This window comes from Muscardinus avellanarius (assembly GCF_963383645.1).
Source record: "Muscardinus avellanarius genome assembly, chromosome: 1".
NCBI classification, from domain to species: Eukaryota; Metazoa; Chordata; class Mammalia; order Rodentia; family Gliridae; genus Muscardinus; species Muscardinus avellanarius.
This window is the reverse complement of record NC_137786.1, coordinates 98,530,419-98,550,128: the sequence shown is the minus strand read 5'-3', so window position 1 is coordinate 98,550,128 and position 19,710 is coordinate 98,530,419. Positions and strand designations below refer to the sequence as shown.

The 19,710-nt window shown below is 41.8% G+C and overlaps 1 protein-coding gene across 1 annotated transcript in view; it reads left to right on the top strand.

The window, feature by feature from the left end:
* Nucleotides 1-19,710, top strand: part of EPB41L4A (erythrocyte membrane protein band 4.1 like 4A) — a gene marked incomplete at both ends in the record, with an annotated part of 273,193 nt that overhangs the window by 236,933 nt on the left and 16,550 nt on the right. The window contains 3 exons of the mRNA XM_080711919.1: nt 4,247-4,294; nt 5,816-5,893; nt 18,502-18,621. Coding sequence (XP_080568045.1) covers nt 4,247-4,294; nt 5,816-5,893; nt 18,502-18,621 — 246 coding nt within the window. The remainder of the gene's footprint in view (nt 1-4,246; nt 4,295-5,815; nt 5,894-18,501; nt 18,622-19,710) is intronic.

The following is a 19,710-nucleotide window of genomic DNA, read 5'->3' as shown; positions in this document are numbered from 1 at the left end:
GGCACGTTGATACAGTCATGAAGCGTTTCCAGTAGAGAGGGCTCACGTAGGGAACTGGTCCAAAGACCAGTGAGTAGGATTTGGGTCACACAAGGAGGAGTGCGGTGCCACCCGCACGTCTGTGCATTGTTACTGCCCTTGGACTGGAGGAAAACAAGGGGAGAGGGGCCGGGACCCAGGTCAGAAGCTGCTTCCGCTTGGAGCCGCCCTCCTTCCCGCCGCCTCTGTGGCTCTGACGGTGCTGCAGCGCCAGGTGCTGAGCGGCGCTGGCCTGCTGCTCACTGCAGGCGCTGCCACCGTGGCCGGAGCCTCTTCACAGGCGCAGGAGCTGATGCCAGAAGGAAAGCGCTTTCCCTTTTCTTCTACCTTCAAGTCTTACCTGAGCGCTCTTCTAACTGGAACCCAGTTACCAAGGGAGCCCAGGAAATTTTAATTCTCAGGCTTGTAATCTTGGGTTGGTCTGTGGCTGATTATCAATGGAAAATTCCTGGCCAGTACTATCTCCTCTCCCTCTCCCTCTCCCTCTCCCCCTCCCCGTCCCCCTCTCCCTCCTCTCCCCCTCCCCTCCTCCTCCCCTCCCCCTCCCCCTCCCTCTCCCTCTCCCTCTCTCTGCAGTTCTGAGGATGGAACCCAGGGACATTCTAACTCCGAGCTACACCCCCACTTTTTATTTTTTACTTTGAAACAGGGTTTCACTGATTTGCAAAGGGCCTCACTAAGTAGCTGAGGCTGTCGGTGAACCGAGATCCTCCTGCCTCAGCCTCGCAAATGCTGGGATTACAAGCGTGCGCCACCACACCCGGCTATCATCTCATTTTTATAGAAAAGAAGACTGAGACTGAGGGAGGTGGCAAAAGCTTGTCCTTTGTGGCACATCTGAGATTTTAATCCAGGTCTATAGGTCAGGAAAAGATGGGGAGAATGAACCCCCATTTAAGACTCTACTCTGCCCTTACTGAGCTTTCTCCTTGGGGCACCAAGGGTTGCTTCAGCTTGGACAACTCTTAAAACCAAAGCAGCACCCCTGTGAAATACTTTAAAGTCTGTCTCTCTGTTTCTTTCTGTGTCTGTCTGTCTCTGTCTCTCTCTTTGTGTTGAGAGGCTGTAGATGATACAGATGACTACATATATTAAGTACTTGACACTTATTATTGTTAAATGGATAGATTTTATAGCTTTTCATCTATAATTACTAGTATGATTTGTCATCACTCTCTAAATAAAATTATTGCACATGTTAAGATAGTCATTTTTATTTTCATGCATTTGAAAATGAATTTATCAAATTTTGCTGGAATATACCAATGTTTACATTGTTATTTTCCCCCACACTAATTGCTTGGAATTGCTTGGAGCATGTTTGTTCCTAAATCCAGACTTAATGACTTTTACACTGAGATAAATTTTCTGCTGACTTTCTGTGAAACAGAGAAGTAATTATGGAGAGTGGATGTGGAGTCCTTTCACTGCCATGGTCTAGGGGGAAAACTTTAATTTCCTAGGAAGAGATTTTTTTTTTCCCGGTATAGGGGGTATAGGGAGCCCCTGTCTTTTCTCTCTGTCACTTAAAGGGCTCTTGTGCATGTTCATTTTGAGGAGACAAGATGCTGCTGCGTGTTGGCATGAAAGATCTAAAGTGCATTTTCTGTTTCTCTCCACTTCAAATGCCCTGTAAATGTCCTATAAATATCCCCGTCCTTGTCAGTCTTGTTTTGCCTTCCTGCACATTTACCTTGCTCCTGGGCACAAATCCCAACATTGCTGGATTAACTCTGACATTTAGAACCTAGATTTGTCATCAGCATGGAAGAATCTCAAGGTCTTGAATTTAATAATAGGAAATTCTATTTTGATTTGGATGTCAGAATAAACATGTTTGGCCAAAATTTCTTATTTTGCAAATTGTTTGCCATGAAATGGATAAAAATTATAAAATTTTTCTCAAGTCTACCACAGTAGTCCTTATTTTTTTGGATGACAGAACCTTCTGAGAATCTGATAAAGGGTTGAGTTCAGGTTCCTAGGGAGAAAAAGGTACATATTTAAACAGGCATAAACCTTTTCATACATTTTTTGGAAGAAAAGAAAACCCTGAAACCTGCTTGTTTAAACTTCCTATCCTAGAAAAAGGGCACCGGCACACTTCCTGGTGGTGCAGTGTATTTGCACCTGTTTCACTTAGCACTCCCATTGTTCTGATCCAACACCCAACACACAAAACTTAAAAGAAGAAAGGCTTATTTGCTTACGGGTCTGGAGATTTCAGTTTGTATATATATAGTTCATTTACACCTGCTGCCACACAGAAGCCGGGGCTACAGGTCCTCAGGGCATCATGATGGGGAGCAGAGAGCGCACGGGGAAGGGGCGAGGGACATCCATAGCCCCTAAGGCCCACCCTTGGGCCCCACCAGCAGCCCTGCCCTACACCCAGAGCCCCACCTGAGCATAGCCGCCTCCAGAGCATGAGGTCCCTGGGACATTTTACTTTCAAACCCTAGAAGCCCCTCAGCTTCCGTCTCTACACTCAGGAATATTTATTGAAATACCTTCTGTGTGCTGGGCAATGTGCTAAACAATGCCAGACAAAAAACTTACAGACTGTTAGGGAAGAAGTATATAAATCACACAAATACATATACAATTATGACCTTAATATATAAGAAGGTAAGTTATCTGATGCTTGGAGAAGTTTTAAAAAAAGACTTTTTATTGAAACCTAGCATGTGTACAGAAATGTAAACATGTCATAAGTGTAGCTGATAGATTTTTACAGACACCCGTGTAACCAGCACTATTGCTGGGTCAGGGAGCTGGGCAAGGGTTTCCTGAGGTTGGGTGTATGAGCAGGATCTGAGATAAAAGTAGCAAAAGGAAAGTAAAGATCTTGCAGTAGAGGCTCTAGAAGGCAGCAGGGGGCACATTCATGAAAAGAAAAAGGGGGGGGGGAAGCTGCTATTACTAAAGCTCTAACAGTGAATAGAAATGTGCCACAAAGGAGCCCAGGGAGAAAGACGGGGTCAGACTTTATAGCCCACCTGGGCCTGTAATTTGTTCTTCAGAAATTTGGTCCTTAGACCAATATTTTTTTCAAGGGAGTGTAGTAACATGATTGTGAAGATGACCCTGACTGTCCTGTGGGGAAATGGTGGAAGAGAGAAGTATTGGAGATGGAAAGGCTGGTTAGCAGGCTATTGTACAAGACCCAGCCACAGAGAATGGGAGTTAGGACAGGTGGTGATGCAGAGATAGAAGGAACTGGGTGGTTTTGAGAGCAATTAGGAGGAAAAATCAATAGGACTGAAAGGATCAATATGAGGGATAGAGATCAGACAGATGCCAAGAATGAAACCCAGCCTTGTACAGTTTTATGAATTCAAGTGTGATACATGGAGATTAGAATCACCAGGGCATTACAGGCTTGAAAGGGACAACCTTGAGTTTGGTTTTTGATATGTTAATTTGTGGTACCTATGAGAAGTCTTAAGTGTGAGATTCACATGTGTTGCTGGTATTAAGACAGGAGCTAGGTTAACTTCTAGACTGAATATTAGTCACCATAATTAACATTAAGGGTGTTAATTGAAATATGTAAAAGAGATGAAACAGTCCAGACAGATAGTAAAGAGAGAATGCAAAGACAAAGCCAGCAGACACATTGGATGGCTTAGATGAAGAGAATTAGCTGGTGAGAGAGAGAGAGAAAAATCGTGGCCACAGGAAAACCCAGAGAGTGAAAATCTGCTTACCAAATTGATCATTTTGATCTTTTTGTGTAGTTTATTGTAGGTTATGGTCAGAGAGCAGAGTGCTTGGAGGTGGTTACAGATGATAAAGTCCAAAGAGTGGCCAAGATGTAGGTTGCCGAGTCGTGGTTATTAGGGAAGCGATAGGGTTTTGAGGCGAGGGTGTTGGAAAAGTCATCCAAATGAGAAGCTGGGTTTAGAGGATCGCAGACCTAGAAACTGCAGATTGACCTCATTGGCGTCTGAGTGGAATGTCACAGACACTTTATACATCATCACTGGTAGACCGCAGCTCTCTCCAGATGGCTGGCTTCTCAAAGTCAGTTGGTGATGTGTTATATTTTTGGGACCTATCATTACAACCGAGCATATATGTATGACTTCACTGTTGTGAATAAATAAATGCAAACAGATATGAATTTACTAAAGTAAAACTTTCTTTGGTGTCATTTCCTTAGCCAATTAATGTTTTCTTTAATATCTTCTTTTATTTTCTAAAGGAAAGCCCATAACAGTGGTGAAGACTCAGATCTAAAGCAAAGAAGGAGGTAAAAATTAAAGGGGGGCATGGGGTGTTATAAAGAGGAGAAAAGGACTAGCAGGTTAGGATTTGTTTTTCTTTGTTATGGTTGCTTTAAGAGTACTATATTGTGGGGCTGGGTGTATAGCTCAGTGGTAGAGTGCTTGCCTAGCATGTGCAAGGCCCTGGTTCAACCCCCCCCCCCCCAAAAAAAAAGATAGAGTACTTTATTGTTAATCTTTTTTTTAACTTTCAAAATATTGATTATGGTTTCAACTGGTTCTCAGTCCTCAATTCTGTTCTATCCTTAGACATATTCTTTCTGTTCCTTTGTGTCTCAGAAGAGTTGTCTCAGTTATCTATTTCTTTATTATAAACCATTTTAAACCCAGTTTTTATGCCGGGCGTGGTGGCACACGCTTGTAATCCCCGCACTTGGGAGGCGGAGACAGGAGGATTGCGCAGGTTCGAAGCCAGCTGCGCTGGCTTAGGAGACCCTGATTCCAAATAAAACCTATAAAATAGGTCTGGCAGTGTAGCCTGGAGGTAGAAGGGCTTCCAGGAACCCCAGTACCACCAAAAAACAAACAAACAAACAAACAAAACAAACCTGGGTTTTTTTTTTTTTTTTTGGTCGGGTCTGGGGATGGAACCCAGGGGCATTTGACTTTTGAACTACACCCCCTGCCCTATTTTTTATTCTTTATTTTGAAACAGGGTCTCACTAAGTTGTGGAGGGCCTCACTAAGTAGCTGAGGCTGTCTGCAAACTGTGATCCTCCAGTCCCAGCCTCCCGAATGCTGGGATTACAAGCGTGCCCCACCATGCCTGGCTCAAAACCTGAGTGTTTAAAACAACAGTAATTCACTCTTATATAGATTGTATAGTTCTGTGGATTGAACATGCAGTTCTTTAGCTAGTCTTGCTCAGGCTCTTCTATGAGGCTGTGGTCAGAGAGTGTCTGAGGCTGTGTTGTCCAGGGGCCCTTTCTGGTGCTGCCGTCTTGGTAGAAAGGCTGCAGGCCTGGGACCTCTCTGTGTGGTCTCTCCACATGACGACTTTAGATGGTGACTGGAAGGAGGCAGAAGTGATCTGTCCTCTTAGGGGCATCCCTGACACCTCATTCTATCAACCACAGGACCAGTGTTAAGGTCAAGGGCAGAGGAAATATACTGTACCCCTTTGTATAGGGGGTGAGGGAGGGACAAGACTTCCGCCCATATTAAGTCCACTACAGGGGCTAAGAGCTTTGCCATGCCAGAGTTTTGTTGGAAGTGACTGGTTTTCTGGTCCTTTCTGGGAACACGATGGCATTTGCCTTAATCCACCTTCATCTTTCTCTGCCTTGCTGTTTCTCTGAGCTATAGACTTATTCAGATGTCTGGCTGAGTTCAGAAAGACGGAGTGGGAGAGGGATAATACAGCTCTTTATGTTTGGATTAGTAATTTTACTGCAAAATTAGTTCCAAAGAACCCAATGAGCCTTTCTGACAATTTTCATTTGTTATACACGTGGGTTTTTTCCTCACTCTTCTCATTTTGTCTTCAGGTCACGCTCGCGCTGTAACACAAGCAGTGGTAGTGAATCGGAAAATTCTAATAGAGAGCACCGGAAAAAGAGAAACAGGTAATATCTAAACACTGTAACTAACTCCAGCTCTGAGCTGATGGCAGACGCTGTGCATCCCCGTGTATCTGTCGACCTGGTTTCTCGTTTATGTTAGAAAGAAATCTGGCGCTGTTTGGAAGCACTAGTTTAAGATACTTCAGCTTTCTCAACTAAGCCTTTTATCTTTACAATAAGATAATCAAACAACTCGGTAGTAAGGTCCCTTATGGATTTCATTTTTTTTAAAAAAGACGATTCCATATTTAGGTACAAAATGTAGTGAATTTAGCTAAGGCTGGTAGGAAAGTTTACCATTCATAGATTTCTCCTTGAAATATCTTTTTAACATGACATTAGTGTATTTTACCCAGTCTACAATAAGACCTTGTTTTACGTTAGCCCCATGTGTACCACCATGCTAATGTGTGCTTCCATTCGTACCGGGCACTCACAGATGAGTAGATGCAGTTGGGTCACATTTGCAAGTCATTTTGAAAAGCTTGTTAATGACATAATTTGACATGTAATCAGCATTAGTGTTGGATTAATGCAGTACTCACGTGTCCCTAGTTTCAAAATATGTAGTCGCAAGCATGTTGATAATGAAAAGAGCAGCAGGTTGGCGGTTGGAGGTGATCGTAGCACTCATCCCGGTCTCAAATGCAGCAGTTCTCAACTGGAAGAGACTCATCCTCCCCGCCCCCTCTCCTAGGAGACTTAGCAATATCTGGAGACATTGACTTTTGTCACGATTTGGTCGGGGAGATTATGGTTGACCAGGGATGCAGCTCAACGTTCTACAGTGCAGAGGAGAGCTCCCAGAACAAAGGAGTATCCAGTGCTGAAGCACCTCAGTAGTGCCGCTGTTGAGAAATTCGTTTTCACCTAATGTGGAACTCTGCCCTGGTTCCTTTACTTTTCTAGGTCATCTGTTTTCTCTTCTGTAAAATGAGGAAGTTAGACTAGATAATCTCTAAGGCCTTTGTGTGGTGCTCGGAGCCCTAGAGCTTGGCACAAACTGCACCTGCCCTCTCTAGCTACAAAGCCTGCACAGTAATAGTCCAGACTGCATTGTGAGACTAGACCTCTTTCTTAGGGAAGCTGTCCAAGTGGAGCCTTCTTAAGGACTGGAATTATGCCAGATAGATGTGAGATTTCAGGGTGTTTTGACCCCTTTCTCAAGGAAATGATTTTGGTTTCTTTATCTGTAGAAACCTAATTTTGACAGGTAGATCTCCCTTAGGTATCTTCTTCCTGCTCTGAAAGTCAATATTTTTATACAACAATAGAAAACAAAGTTAAAAAAAAGACTCTTTTTTCTATTTAAAACTTGTACTTATTTATCAAGCCTGTATTTTAACATACCTATTTGGTTTTGCTTAGAATGTGTCGAATTGTGTTCATAGGTACTCTATTCTGAACTGCTCAGAAGAGAGCCTATTTAAAAACAGTATGTTTCAGGGCCAAATGTACGTACGGTGACATTTGCTGTTAAAATGAAACTCTATTGAAAGGTTGCTACTAAATCCTTAAATTGTTCATTGTTGAGCCACTGCACCGGCTTCAGAGCTCCTCCTAGCTGTTTCCTCCCTCGGGAGTTTTTCCTCCCCTCTGCGGATGGTTTTGTAGATTGACTTGCTTGGTGCTGGGCAGGAAGTGTGTTTGAGAATGGCAGTGGTTCTGAGCATTTAAATGTCAATGCATTTTGTAAGTCTAGTAATGAGAAATAGAGTTCAAAGCACACTCTGACACTTTGCATGCAAAGGATCCATAAGGCTTTTACAGTCATTTATTTTACCCTGTAGAAAAATGGCCCTAGGCTTATATAGGGTTTTTTTTTTTTTTTAATATAGATGAGGCCTAGAATCTAGCTCTCAGGGGCACAGCAAAAAGCGGCCAGGCCGGGCGTGGTGGCGCACTCTTGTAGCTCCCGCGCTTGGGAGGCTGAGAGGAGGATGGCACAGGTTCAAAGCCAGCCTCAGCTACGTAGTGAGGCTCTCAGCAACTTAGTGAAACCCTGTTTCCAAATAAAATATAAACATAGGTCTAGGAGTATAGCCCTGAGGTAGAAAGCCTCTGGGTTCCACCCCCAGTGCCACCAAAAAAAAAAAAAAGTGGACAGAGGAAGAAGTAATGGTGGTGTTTGGGATGTTGTTTCTTTTGCTTTTCCTTCTTGCTGGATTTTTCAGCTCTAATTTTCATCCCTGCAGATTCTGGTGCAGCAAGTGACAGGGTACAGGAAAGAAGGATGTAAAGTCATTGCACTGCCTCTGCTCATACCTGCCATGCTCTGCTGATGCTTGACCCTTCATCCCATAATTTGCCTTTTATATTTGCCAAGATGTGCTCATCCCACATCATGATGCATAGGTCTGAACTTTTAAATTGCAGCCTTGATGCTATCTCAGCATGTATTTTGTGTGTGGTAGAAGGGTTGTTTCTCAATGTCCAACTTCCTACCTAAAAAGTCACCTTAGGCCAGAGGGACCCAGACAGCTTTCAGTGCTATCTTTGTGTTTTTATGGAAGGGTAGCCCTAGGATGGGCAAATAAAACCTGGTGCAGGTTGATGTTCTACAGTGTGTGTGTGTGGGGGGGGTACTAGGGTGAAATTCAGGGGCTTTTCTAGCATTGGGCTATACTCCCAGACCTATTTTATACTTTATTTGGAAACAGGGTCCTACCTAGTTGCTGAGAGCCTCACTAAGTAGCTGAGGCTGGCTTCGAACCTGTGCGATTCTCCTGTCTCAGCCTCCCAAGTGCGGGGATTACAAGCGTGAGCCACCACGCCAGGCTGATCTTCTACTTCTTGCCAGCAAGGTCTCTAGATTTGGTCCTGGATGCATTCAGGGCAAGAGCCTGTACCCTCACACCCCTCTCTTCCTTTGGGAGGCTGTAGCCGGAGAGAGGGATGACTACTGGAAAAATTTGCTTTGTAGTAACTTTTGAAGCCTATAATGTGTCCATTGGAACTTCAGAGTTAGTTTTACTGTTGCAGGTCATTTGTGGTGTTTGGGATATTATTTCTTTTGCTGTTCTTCCTCCTCCTCCTCCTCCTCCTTCTTTTTGCAGTACTAGGGATTGAACCCAAGGGCATTCTACCTCCGAGCCACACCCCCAGCCCTATTTTTTAATTCTTTTTTATTTTTATTTTTATTTTTTTGCAGTTCTGGGGATGGAACCCAGGGGTATTCTATTTCCAAGTTATACCCCCAGCCCTATTTTTATTCTTCATTTTGAAACAGGGTCTTAGTGGGTTGCAGAGGGCCTCACTAAGTAACTGAGGCTGTCTGCAAACCATGATCCTCCTGTCTCAGCTTCCCAAATGCTGGGATTGCAAGCATGTGCCACCACACCCAGTTTATTCTTTATTTTGAAACAGGGTCTCACTAAATTGCCATCTGAGGCTGGCCACAAATCTTTGATCCTTCTGTCTCAGCCTCCCAAGTACTGGGATTACAAGTGTTCACCACCATTCCCGGCCTGCTGTTCCATCTTGCTGGATAAAGGAGGTCTTTCCTGTGAGGCTTGAGTCTACTGTGTGGGAATAGTGTTTTCTTCACAAAATGAACCCACTGGAATTTAAACTGCTTTACAGTTTCCAGGGTGACTATTTAAATATCTCTCATTGTGTGTGAAGAGGAACAAAAGTTAATAAAATAATGTTTACAAATTAATTGCATTCAAAGCAGGCTTTTAGCACCATATTTTTTAAAAAGTCAAAATCTACACCAATAATAGAAGGCTAAGACTAGAAGCAAGGTTTTTTGCTTTGTTTAGTTTCAATTTTAGAAATATATAGCTGTACATAAGTACCCACCCATATATACCTTTAGGTCAAGCACTCATGAGGCCAGATACATAAGGGTTCTTTTTTTTTTTTTGAGGTACTATGGATGGAACCCAGGGGCATTCTACTTCTGAGCTATACCCTCAGCTATATTTTTTATTCTTTATTTTGAAACAGTGTCTCACTGAGTTGCAAAAGGTCTCACTAAGTAGCTGAGGCTGGCTGCAAATTGTGATCCTCTTGTCTCAGCCTCCCAAATGCTAGGATTACAGGCGTGCACCACCACACCCAGATTGTATACGAGTTCTCGTAGTTGTTCACTGTTGGGTTTCATTCCTACAACACCAAAAGGATTCACCTCCTCTGTTTGGGAAATCATTTATGTCTTTTCTTACACCTTCCTATTTCAGTAATTCTTTATTGTTTCCAGAATCTCTCTCTCTCTCTCTCTCTCTCTCTCTCTCTCTCGCTCTCGCTCTCGCTCTCGCTCTTGCTCTCTCACTCTCTCTCTCTCTCTCGTTATTTGTTTTTGTGTTTAGTGGTACTGGTTCTTATACCCTGGATCCCCCAAATTCTTTTATTTTGAAACAGTCTTGCTGACTTGCCAGGGGTAGCCTGGAACTTGTGATCTTCCGTCTCCACCTCCTAAGAGCTGGGGTTACAGGTGTGCGCCACAGCACCTGGCACAATCCTGCCTTCTAGATTTTAATGTTTGAGAAGATAATTTTTCACTCACTTGCTGCAAGCAGCTAAAAGTTGGAGCAGAGTTTCTTACTACAACACCCAAGGTGACAGGCATCTTTACGTCCCCTTGGTTTCTCTATTCATATCATTTCCCTCTCTGTTCTCTAGCTTTCTCTTTCTCTGTATCCCATTTTCCTCACCAGGTCCCTTCTTTTTCTCTCCTCCTCTTTCTTCCTTTCTTTGTCTTCTCTGAATTCTTTCTCGGAGCCACTGGTTTGGCTGAGTACTAATATTGGACCTTAGGCAACTCATTACCAATTGAGATCTTGGTTTCTTGTCTTTAAAATGTGTGTGTGCCAATGGAATTCTATTCAGCCATAAAGAAGAACAAAATTATATCATTTGCAAGAAGATGGAAAGCCCTGGAGAGCATCATGTTAAGTGAGATCAGCCAAGCACAGAAGGAGAAGATACACATGTTTCCTCTAATATGCCCAAACTAGAAAACACAAAGGATACCAGTAGGACCCCAGATATTAGAGGGGAAATACTAGCTAAGTTTTAATGGAAAGATAGGAGAGGAGAAAGACCGATCTGGATTAATGAGGGTCTACACCTGAACATGTGTAAAATTATGAATAAGACATGGTTAACCTGGACAACCAGTGGTGGTGGGGGGGAAAGGGGGCGGGGGGGAGAGGGCACCAAATATAGTATAAATGTATACTACTTATGTTCAATAAAAAATTGTTAAAAAAATAAAATAAATGCACATAAAAAAAAAAATGTGTGTGTGCGCCGGGCGTGGTGGCGCACGCTTGTAATCCCCGTGCTCGGGAGGCAGAGACAGGAGGATTGCGCAGGTTCGAAGCCAGCCGCGCACGCTGGCTTAGGAGACCCTGTTTCCAAATAAAAATGTAAAAATAGGTCTGGGAGTGTAGCCCGGAGGTAGAAGGGCTTCCAGGAACCCCAGTACCACCAAAAAAAAAAAAAAATGTGTGTGTGTGTGTGTGTGTGTGTGTGTGTGTGTGTGTGTGTGTTGGGGAGATACAGCAGCTGACCTGTGTGTTGAATGAGTCACTGTGAAGATCAAATGAAACCTTCCAGGTGGGGCGTGGGCCTCAGTCCTGTGCTCAGCTCAGAACCGCTGCCCCTTCTCTACCTGTGCTTTTCTCCACCCCCTCTCAGCCTTTCCTAGTTTCTGTTTTGCCCTGTCTCCCGTTCTCCCCATTTCCTAACTTCACATACTTAGTTACTTCTTTACTATGATTCTTAACCTGTGACTCATGGGTAGGTTTTAGGGGTCGCATGACCCCTTTGAATTGTACATAAGTTTGTGTGTGCTTTAGACGCACAGTCTTCTGGAGATGGTCTTAGGAGGGCATGTATGTGATCCTCCCAAGAAGTTTTGAACTATTCATCGTGATCCAACTCGTAAAGGATAAGTTGGTACTGGGAAGGGAAATTGGGGTTTCAAATCATGGACCGGATTAAAAGGTAAAATATTTAAAATTTCTTTAGGGATTCCTTCTTTGCTATGCTGATTTGTGAAATAATTGATTTGATTATATTCATTGAATTGGAAGCCCACTAAGTACAGGCACTATGAAGTTAATGATCCCTGTGAGTATTAGATTGTACTAGTTTTTACTAGTTAGAATTTTTAATCTTCTCCCTGATATCATAAGGGTTAGCCTGTTTATCCTATAGCTTTGAGCCACGGGCTGTGCCCTGGACTTGCCTGGGGCTTAAGCAGAAGGAAGACTCAGGAATTAGACTTTCATAAACCAGCCTTCCCTGAAAATATCTTGAGTTTAACAAAATATGCTTCCCATTCAAAAAAAGCAGTCTGCAGATTATCCTCTGCACTACTGATGGTGATCAGCCGTCTTTGGGCGTGATTGGGGAGAACCTTTGTTTGACTCAGTCACTCTGACGTATTGTGAGCCTCTTGGAGGTTTGAGGTGGGAGATTTGGAGGGGCCGGTGATACAGAAAAGTAGTCTAGTGTTTTTTGCATACGTGAAAAAGTGAAAGTAACTCCGGAGCTTGGTGAGGATTAAAAAAGCAAAAGAAGTAAGAGAAGTTTGGGGGCAAGAGTAGGACTAGAGGGAACTGGAAACAGGAGACTATCTGAACCTTGCCCTAATGTTTTTCTGGGAGGTTTGCATAAAAACACGTGAGTCAGGTATGGTGTGTGAGGCTCTATATATGTGTGCAAATTAGGGAGCCTGTGTTGTGAATCTGACCCTGTTTTTGAAGAGTTCTGAGACTAGGAGCTTTACATCTGAATCTCCCTTTTTTGAATGCAAATTGGAATAATATCTTCTCTCTCTACCTCACAGGAGGTTTGTGGAGATCCAGGACATAATGGATGTGCTATGAAAAGTAGAAAAATGCCCTGCATAGGCAGGTGCTTTCTTTGCATTGTTGAGAATATTCAGCATTGCTCAGCGTTACCTGAATCCCTGCAGTACCTGTAAAGTAGGGCCTGGCTCCCTTGAACAAAAAAGAAGTCAGTGTTTTGAATGTGCATTCATTCTGGCATGAATATTGTGAGTTTCTTCCTGACTTTTAGATGTTTTTTAGGATCCATTAGTCTATTAATATCTGAATAGTGGATTTGTATAGTTTTAAATATGGTCCATAACTCAGTCATGGTGGCGCACATTTGTAATACCAGTATCTGGGAGGTTGAGGCAGGAGGATCGCAGCTTCATGGCCAGCCTTAGCAACATAGTGATGCCCTCAGCAACTTGGTGAGACTCTGTTTCCAAATAAAAAATAAAGTAAGGCTAGGAGTGTAGCTCAGAGGTAGAATGCCCCTGGGTTCAATCCCAGTACCACAATAACTAACTAACTAACTAACTAACTAATTAACTTCTATAAGGAAGGTCTTTTATATTATTTTTATAAAGAACAGAAAAGAAGAGAGGGAGGGAGTGAGGAAGGAGAAGGAGAAGGAAAAAAGTAAAAAAGACATTTCTTGTAATTCCCAGTACTTGAGAGGCTAAGACTTAGCAATACTCAATTTCAAAAGAAAAAAGGGCTGGAAGTGTAGCTCAAAGGTAGAATACCCTTAGGTTCAATCCCCAGCACCAAAAATAAATAAATAAATAAATAAATAAATAAATAAATAAATAAATAAATAAGGAGGTAGGCAGGTAGTTCTGTGGCAGAAATTCAACACTGTATGTGTTTGGGATGTTAGCAGACTTCAGCCAGTAGGCTTCCTTCCACAAAGCCTGAAAATAGGTAACTGTTTCTTTGTGAGCATTCCCTACTCTATGGAAAGCTAAAAATTGGTTATGATAAAAACAGGTTGTGAATAGAATGGCTTATACAAAGCCCGTGAAAACAGTGGTTACCATGCACAGATGCAAGGGCTTCTGATTTCTACTTTCCCAGGACTTTGAGTGCCAAGACTTAGATCTTTGATGCAGGGGCTTTCAGGCTCCAGAGCATAATCAAAGTTGACAGAGATGAACGTGGCAATACACGGCTGCAACAACAGAGGGACACTCTCAGATCACGGAGTGAGGGCAAAACCAGTTAAAACATTATGAAAACGGGAGAGTTTGAAAGGGAAATTGGACCAAAGGAAGCTGAAACATAAGGAATAAGTGGAAGAGACAGAAGCACCGTTAAGAGCAAATGAGAATAATTTATTGGCGGTGGGGGAAGGTGGCAAAAGCAAATGAAATTTTTTGTTTGCTGGTCTTCAGGGAGTATGTTGACAGATGCCTGAAACCAACATAAATTTCCCTAGGGAAGAAAAACTACTTAAAAAAATGAAGATTGCTTTAGAGCAGGCAATCCAAAACTGAGTACAGTTGATGAGACCACAAGTTCACCGTCAGCTGGGAGCTGCTGGTTCAATTTTAGCACAGGAGCGGCCACATGGAGCAGTTGCCTGGAACATTATGTCGCAGTTGAAGAGTAGAGGTTTGCTTGAGTGTGTCTGACTGCGTGAGAATGAACTACAAAGGGAGAACATCACGTTTTAAAGCTAGAAAAGATCTTTGCAATAATTTTGTTCATAAAGAAATTGAGAGTTGGCCAAAGGAGAAAAGTGATTTGCCCAGGGTCCCCAAATCAGGGAATAGCAGAGCTGGAAATAGGCCCAGCTCAAGAGCAAAGTGCACCGCTCATATCGGCGTGAAGCTTCTTTGTGCATTTACTCCAAAAAACTTCTCAGGTTCAGCATTATACATGGTCTTTATCTCAGTGAATTAGAATTGAATTAAGAACTGGTGGTAAAGGAAGGTCCTATTAGGAGCAAAACTGATAAGGGGAGAGGTCAGAGTAAAACCCAGGGAGATTTGTACAAGAATTTCACTTCATAGTGTGAAGAATTTGCTATAATTGGAAAGAGAAGAAAGAAGAGTCTCAAAAGAGTTACTATCTTCATTATTGTTAGGAACCGATTATATGGCATTTCATCTTTGAAATCTTTGTGAACTTTAATTAAGTGTCAAATGCAGTTTAAAATGTACATCGCAAGGGTGCTCTAGGATAAAGTAGAGAGTAAAGATTTGGTAAGAAATGGAGAAAATATATTAGAATTCTTCTATTCAGAAACATTGTTAAGATTTTCTGTATTTGAAAATACCCTCTCCCTATACATTAATTTTTAAAAAGTCAGAAGCCTTGTTATGATGTACTTCCTACTCCTGCAACAACACACTTGTAGATGAGGAAATAGAGAAAATATGATAAATGTATACTTAATGAATCAAAGGCTACAGGAAAGAGACATGCTGAGTTTTTGAGGTTCTTGTTATAACTTTGAAATGAATAGATCTGCAATTTAAATTTACAATGGGTTCTTTTTCCCCTTGAACAATTTCACAGAATTCATTTTGACTTTTAGAAGGTCCTAAGTCAGGTTGGGCATATACTTCTAATTCCAGTACTTGGGAAGCTAAGGCAGGAGGGTCACAGGTTTGAAGCCAGCCCCAGCAGCTCTCTGCAACTCAGTGAGACCCTGTTTCCAAATAAAAAAAGAAAATAGGTCTGGGAGTGTTCCATCCCCAGCACCACCAAAAAAGGTCCTAAGTTGATATGAGGTTTATAGCATTTTTATTTTTTATGATATAAATCCCTATATCAAAATTACAAAAAATATATTCTGTACCTAAGAGTAAATGAGACTTAAAAGTAAGAATCATTATAAAAGACATATCTTTTTCATTTAAACACTTTTTATTCACTCATGCATAAACAAAATAGATAACTCTTGCCTCTCAAGGACTGAGTGCTATAATAATGTTGTTTCTAAGAACTAGGATTTTTTTTTTTTTCATTCTAAGTAGCACCTGTGCTTTCTGTAGTAGCTCAGCCATGGAAGAAATGACACTTTCATTCTTGTAATGAGGTACCATTAACCAGAGGCCTTTTGTAAGGGTGTAATTTCAAACTTCATTATGAACTGAGGCAGCCACTCCACCATTACTCAGGAAAATGTACTTCTGTTGTGACTGTCCAATGGGCCTTACATTTTTAATGCATTTTGCTAGAATATTTATGAAGCAGCATCACCAGTAGAGGGCATCTGTCTTTAAGCGTGCCCATCACAAGGTCACAAGACACTGACTGAGAGGGGTTCACTTGAGACTTTGAGACTTTTCAATTAGAAAGCTCAAAGTTACAGGTACAAGCTATAGTCTGCAATTCATTCTGACTTAGTCTGAGTACTAACAAAATAAAGGACGTGTGTGTGTGTGTGTGTGTGTGTGTGTGTGTGTGTGTGTGTCTCAGGAGTTTCATTTTTTTTTTTTTTATCATTTAAGTCCGAGTTCAAAGGTAACCTGCTAAATTCTACAAAAGACGAGAATGAACACACAATATTTGTGCTTCCTTTTAAATGTCTGTTCTCAGGGAAAAGTCTCTGTCTAAGTCAGGCCTCAGCTTTGCTAGTAGGTTTGACCTCTCAAAAATACTTAAAGATTCTGATTTCCTGATAAAAATATTTTACATTGTAAAATTTAATCCTGTCTAAAAGATTCCCAGGTTAGGAGTTAGGAGACCTGACTTGATGTCTCATCATGGGCCCCATCGTTGGGGTGTGAGATCTGGGGGTGGGGGTGGGGGTCCTCACTTGCCAGCATGTCACCTTCCTGTTGTCTTTTCCTAACCCTGATCCCTCAGTCTTGGCAGCGTTCAGAAATTCTCCTGGACAGGCCTGGCGGGTCACTGACTGTCCTGTGATACACGGGAAAGCTTGTAGATAGAGATTCTGGCCGTGAAAATGTATATGTATGTATGTATGTATGTATGTGCACACACATCAATTCTTGCACATGAACCCATACGGCATTTTCAAATAGGAGTGTTTGTTGCAAAAAAATGATTAATAATTATGACCATAAGTAGTATACTTTCTCTTATTTTTCTTCAGATACTTTGAATGTTAAGGTCCACAGAAGTCTATGTCCCACTTTAATTTCCTCTGTACATTTCATACAAAGAGTTCCTGATGTTCATAAATGTATAAGAATATCATAACTGTATTCTGTTAATCTTCAAATAATAGCCTCTTAGAAATGAAAAATTTAGTGAGGAAATGTATACACTTCAAAGGCTTGGAATATGTTGCAGATAATGTTTTACTTGACACAGTTCCCTTTAATCTAGAGATTTAAATAGTTTCTTCTTCATAAAGCACGGTTCTTTTCAACTTGAATTTGCTTTGCATAATCTCTGAATTCTATGTGAAATGAATATTTGTCACCATTCACTGATTTGCACTTGTAAGCACCCCCATTTATGTAGCCCACAGTCTATACTAAGTGCTGTAACAGAGGAACCAGACATCTGTTCAGAGAGAAACAATTCAAACTTGTCCTTATTAAGGCCTTACTAAGATGCTCACTAGGGCAGTTTCCTGCGAAGCTTATGTAAATTAAAAGTGAAACATTCACATAACAGGTGTTTGATATTTGCGAGAAATATTCACAGCTTCACAGCATCATTGCAGCGCATTTGAGACAATATTTATACATTAATTAGGCACTCACTTCAATTAAGTATTTTTCTTCCTCTTCCCCCAAAAGCTCACCTCATAGAAAGACTTGATATATCAGAAGTCCAAAACTTCTGCATATGAGTGTGGTCCATGGATGGGTTTTATTAGGCTCCTACAAAGCCTTAAAATTCAGAATTAGTTGTCAGTACTTGAAAATTGGAAGAGTTCACTTTGAAACAGATGTGTGCATTATCTGTTTAAAAACTGCAAGGGTTTGCTAACACTGTCCTGTGGCCTTACATGGCAAGCCCCATTTTCCTTTCCCACCCAGTCCCTGCCTGGCTTCTGGCCACACTGGGTGTCCACCCCTCATTCCCTCTTCCACATGTGACAGCCATGGTCAGGGTGGTGTGTGCTTACTCGCAGCATATGCTACCATATTTAACTTCTTGCACTTCTGGTTTTCTATCTTAAAAAAAAAAGGGAGTGAGGCCGGGCATGGTGGCGCACACTTGTAATCCCAGCATTCGGGAGGCTGAGACCTGGAGGATCACGGTTTGTGGACAGCCTCAGCTACTTAGTGAGGCCCTCCACAACTCAGTGAGAACTGGTTTCAAAATAAAGAATAAAAAATAGTGCAGGGGGTATAGCTTGGAGGTCAAATGCCCCTGGGTTCCATCCCCAGACCTGAAAAAAAAAAAAAAAAGAGTGAGATCTGTCATCTATTGCCTATGATAACTTTTGACAATTACTGTGAATTTTTAAGAGCATTTCAAAGTAAAATAATTTATTGCTATTTTAACTCACACATTTAAAAATGATTGTGTTTCATAGTTTTAGATTGGCATTTTATATACTATACCACTGTTTTCTTTAGTCAAAACTTTAATATGCTTTACTTGAGCTTTTATTTGATATGTCTTTTACTTAGAAAGTTTAAAGTCAAAGGTAGAACTGTGAAAATTATATCTTTATATATTTAAGGTGAATATTAAACACATGTTTTGTGTATATATACCTATACATATGCACATACTACTTATCTTTCAAGGATATATTAATCCAGTTAGTACATTCTTAGCCTTTGTTGGTGCTTAACTAACTTTTAAAAGCAAGTTTAGGATGAACTGAGAAACAAGACTCTGTGTATGGACTTTAACTTTAGATGAACAATTTTTTCCTTTCAGAATAAGGCAGGAGACCGATATGGTTGATTCAGCGCCTCAGTGGGAAGCCGTCTTAAGGAGACAAAAGGAAAAAAACCAAGTGGACCCCAATAATAGGCGATCCAGGCACAGATCTCGCTCGTACGTGGGCTCTTTTTACACCTTAATTCAAAAGCACTGAGCTTGACGGAGCATGTGGCTGCTCGGGTCTTTTAATGTGGTTTAGTTTAACCATGATTGCCCCAATGTCTATTATTTGTCCTGTTTACCTTCTTATATTTGTGACATTCATTAACTGTATTTGAAGCTGTAGAAGTTGGAGCCCAGCCAAAACAAAATGTCATGGAAACAAGGTGATCAAAACTATGTTTGTTTGTGTTGTTTTTAAACAAATGCATGCATCCAGCTGGATAAACAGGAATCTTCTCCTTTGTTCTGAAGCCTGGCTGTTGGTGAAATACCTGATGCTTCTCTCAATTTGAGTCTTCAGAATTCTCTGAAGTCTTGTTCCAGGTTGAACCAGATGTGAATGTCTTCCCATCAAATGACCATTTGTGGGCAGTAGTCAGTGAGTGAGTCATTACACGCCAGTGTTGGGATTTGTGCACGCCTCCTGTTGCTAGGCAATGCCATGTGTGAGCACAATTACCCCATAATGGTGAGCTTGCCGGTCCTCCAAATTAATTTTCTTTGAAATGATAAAAGTGTGTGTGTGTGTGTGTGTGTGTGTGTGTGTGTGTGTGTGTTCTATGCATCAGCATTTACGCCACCCACTGCACTTCCCAAAGCATACCTTTTTCAAGTGAGCTGGGACTGACTACAGACCCCTGTGTGACCCTGGGTGGTTTTTATGTTGCTGCCTACTCATGGGAGGGAAGACTAATGTCTAAGATGGGGCAGTGGAAGGATGTTGGAAAGTTGATGCAGAAACAAACAGGGTAGGTACTTGGGGAGCTCTGAGGAGCCAGGCAGAGGGGACACTCTGAGAGCTGGATCAGGGTCCCAGAAGCCAGGGACAGTCCCAGACCCTGTGTGCTGTGGGATTCTAAAGGACACTTTTCAGTCTTAGATGCTTACTTTTTTTTCTTTTTCTTTTTCATGTGGTGCTGTCAATTGAACCCAGGGGTCTTCTACCTCTGAGTTACACCCCAGACTGATTTTGTTTTTTATTTTGAAACAGGGTCTTCCTAAGTTGCTGAGATCCTCACTCTGAGACTGACTTCAAATCTG